This window comes from Priapulus caudatus, unplaced genomic scaffold, assembly GCF_000485595.1.
Source record: "Priapulus caudatus unplaced genomic scaffold, Priapulus_caudatus-5.0.1 Scaffold1644, whole genome shotgun sequence".
Taxonomy (NCBI): Eukaryota; Metazoa; Priapulida; class Priapulimorpha; order Priapulimorphida; family Priapulidae; genus Priapulus; species Priapulus caudatus.
The window spans coordinates 18,212-20,566 of record NW_014578705.1 but is presented as its reverse complement, the minus strand read 5'-3'; the positions used below and the strand labels follow the sequence as shown (position 1 = coordinate 20,566).

Here is a 2,355-nt window from a genome sequence, read left to right as displayed (position 1 = left end):
GCGTGCGTGCGTGTGCGTGCGTGCGTGCGTGTGCGTGCGTGCGTGCGTGCGTGCGTGTAGGAAACCTACCCCCTACTCGGGAACACGGCGATGGCCCTCGGTTCGTCCAGGTCATCCCTGACAACCAGCTTGCGGCTCGAGCCGTCTATCCTGGACACCTCGATCATGTCACGCCCTGAGACGACACATGCAAACAACAGACTTTAGAACTCCGAGACTCTAACCTTACACCAGCTCTCATACCCAACACAGCGCAGAACAAAAACAATACGGTGTCCTTCTTCTCCCGTGAAGATCTGGGAAGAAGATCATGTGTAGCTCTGAGAGAGACAAGATGGCGCGCGAGGCATGCCACCATGACAGCCACTGACAAGTTACATAATGTCAGGAATAGATAATAGGGAATTATATAGGGAATCCCTGTATCCCTGCAATTCCCTATTATCTACTCCTGATAATGTGCTAGTGATCAATGGACCCAGACATTTTGAATTCCACATATTAAATACCCAACATTAATGCTTAACATCGTAGAGAAGATCTCGCTGGCAAGGGTAAGTATGTAGTATGTAGTGTGAGCGCCAGCGATTCCTTTACTATCACAATCTATCAACGAAACATTTACTATAACCTTTCTCATCGTAAATTTCAGTACATGCACTTGTATAAGGAATAAAGATTTAATAATAATAACAACAACAATAACAATAATAATGCCAATAATAATAATAATAACATACCCGTGTCTGTCCAGTACAGATTGCGTGCGACCCAGTCCACAGTAAGGCCATCGACTGTCTGCAGACCTTTGCTGACAAGGGTTTCAAGGTTCGACCCGTTATAGTCGCATCTCCTGCAACACACACATCCTCGTTACAGTCTTTCGTTACACACAGATGATAAGCAACAGTCTCGTTGACAATGACCTCAAACTGACCTGACAATGACCTCAAACTGACCTGACGATGACCTCAAACTGACCTGATGACATCGAGGTGCACGTCGGTGAAGTAGAGTTTCTCGTCGGCCGCCTCGAAGTCGATCGCGATCACGTTGTGCAGGTCAGGTACCGGCACGTAGACGTCTATGTTGTCGTGCGTATCCATGGAGATGCGGCGGATGCTGGAACGGCCCGTGAAGAGCAGGAACGCGCTCGGATCTGCAGCGAGGCTATAATATCATACAAATATATAAAATCAAACACTCAATCTCAGTGTGTGGCAATTTTACGCTGACATTTTTGTGGTCAAGTGCAAAAATAGTCAGCAAGGTCACAGAGAATGCTGACTGGTCGCACTGCTGTCATACTGCGCAAGTTGATGTCTTTCTGTACTTACAGGATACTTGCTGGTTTCTCAGACTCTGTGGATGGAATGTTTTGCAGCGGCTTATACCCCGGCACTGTGAGAAAGGTACAAGAACATAAAATAGAAATATGAGACTCAACTAATGTTAAACAGTGGCTACATAGATGGCACTGCATAAAGGACAATCACACAAGCAATCTAGTCTGCGAAGATGTGGAGACGAGTACTCAACGTTAACAATTAAATGAATTTAAATCCGAACACCTAAACTTATATGTCATCTACTTCACTTACTGTTAGGAAATAAAACATTCACATAGTCCATATTTCTCATATTAAATTGGGAAATTGTAACTTGACCATCTTACTGCTTGAACAACTATCACAGGCATAATATAGCTCCATAATTTAAAATAAATAATCCCTAATAAGTCTCCATATATTATACGGAGGTGGTACCTAATAAAAGGCAGGCTTACCTGTTGAGCAAGGATAGCTTTTGTCCTCGATGTCAGGACAGGCGCATACGTAGCCCTTTGGTCGCGCGAGGCACAAGTGACTGCAGCCTCCATTGCCCTCAGCGCAATCGTTCGTTCCTGTAAAAACACGACAGAAGCCACTGGCAGGGATCTGATTTTGAAAACTAAGCACACCATACTAAGAAAACTAATCACATTATAATAAGAAAACTAATCACATTATAATAAGAAAATTAAACACACTATACTAAGAAAACTAATCACATTATACTAAGAAAAATAAACGCACTACACAGTACTAAGAAAACTAAGCACAAACTAAGAAAACCAAGCTTCATGAAGATATCAAGACATCATCAGAACATATGGCTGACAATGTATGGCATTGCCCCGCACTGATCGAACCAATCTCATTTTCTGTGAGTGCTAGCTGTGACTAACTCACCGGTTTGTCGCTGGGGTGTGGTGCTAGCTGTGACTATAACTCACCGGTTTGTCGCTGGGGTGTGGTGCTAGCTGTGACTATAACTCACCGGTTTGTCGCTGGGGTGTCACCATATGGATGTCCA

General features: G+C 44.0%; 1 protein-coding gene across 1 annotated transcript in view; it reads right to left on the bottom strand.

The window, feature by feature from the left end:
* Positions 1 to 65: 65 nt before the first annotated feature.
* Positions 66 to 2,355, bottom strand: part of LOC106817235 (low-density lipoprotein receptor-related protein 4-like) — a 20,370-nt gene continuing 18,080 nt past the window's right edge. Inside the window, exons 17-19 of the mRNA XM_014821899.1 lie at positions 982 to 1,159; positions 741 to 853; positions 66 to 175 (exon numbers count right to left, since the gene is read on the bottom strand). Coding sequence (XP_014677385.1) covers positions 66 to 175; positions 741 to 853; positions 982 to 1,159 — 401 coding nt within the window. The remainder of the gene's footprint in view (positions 176 to 740; positions 854 to 981; positions 1,160 to 2,355) is intronic.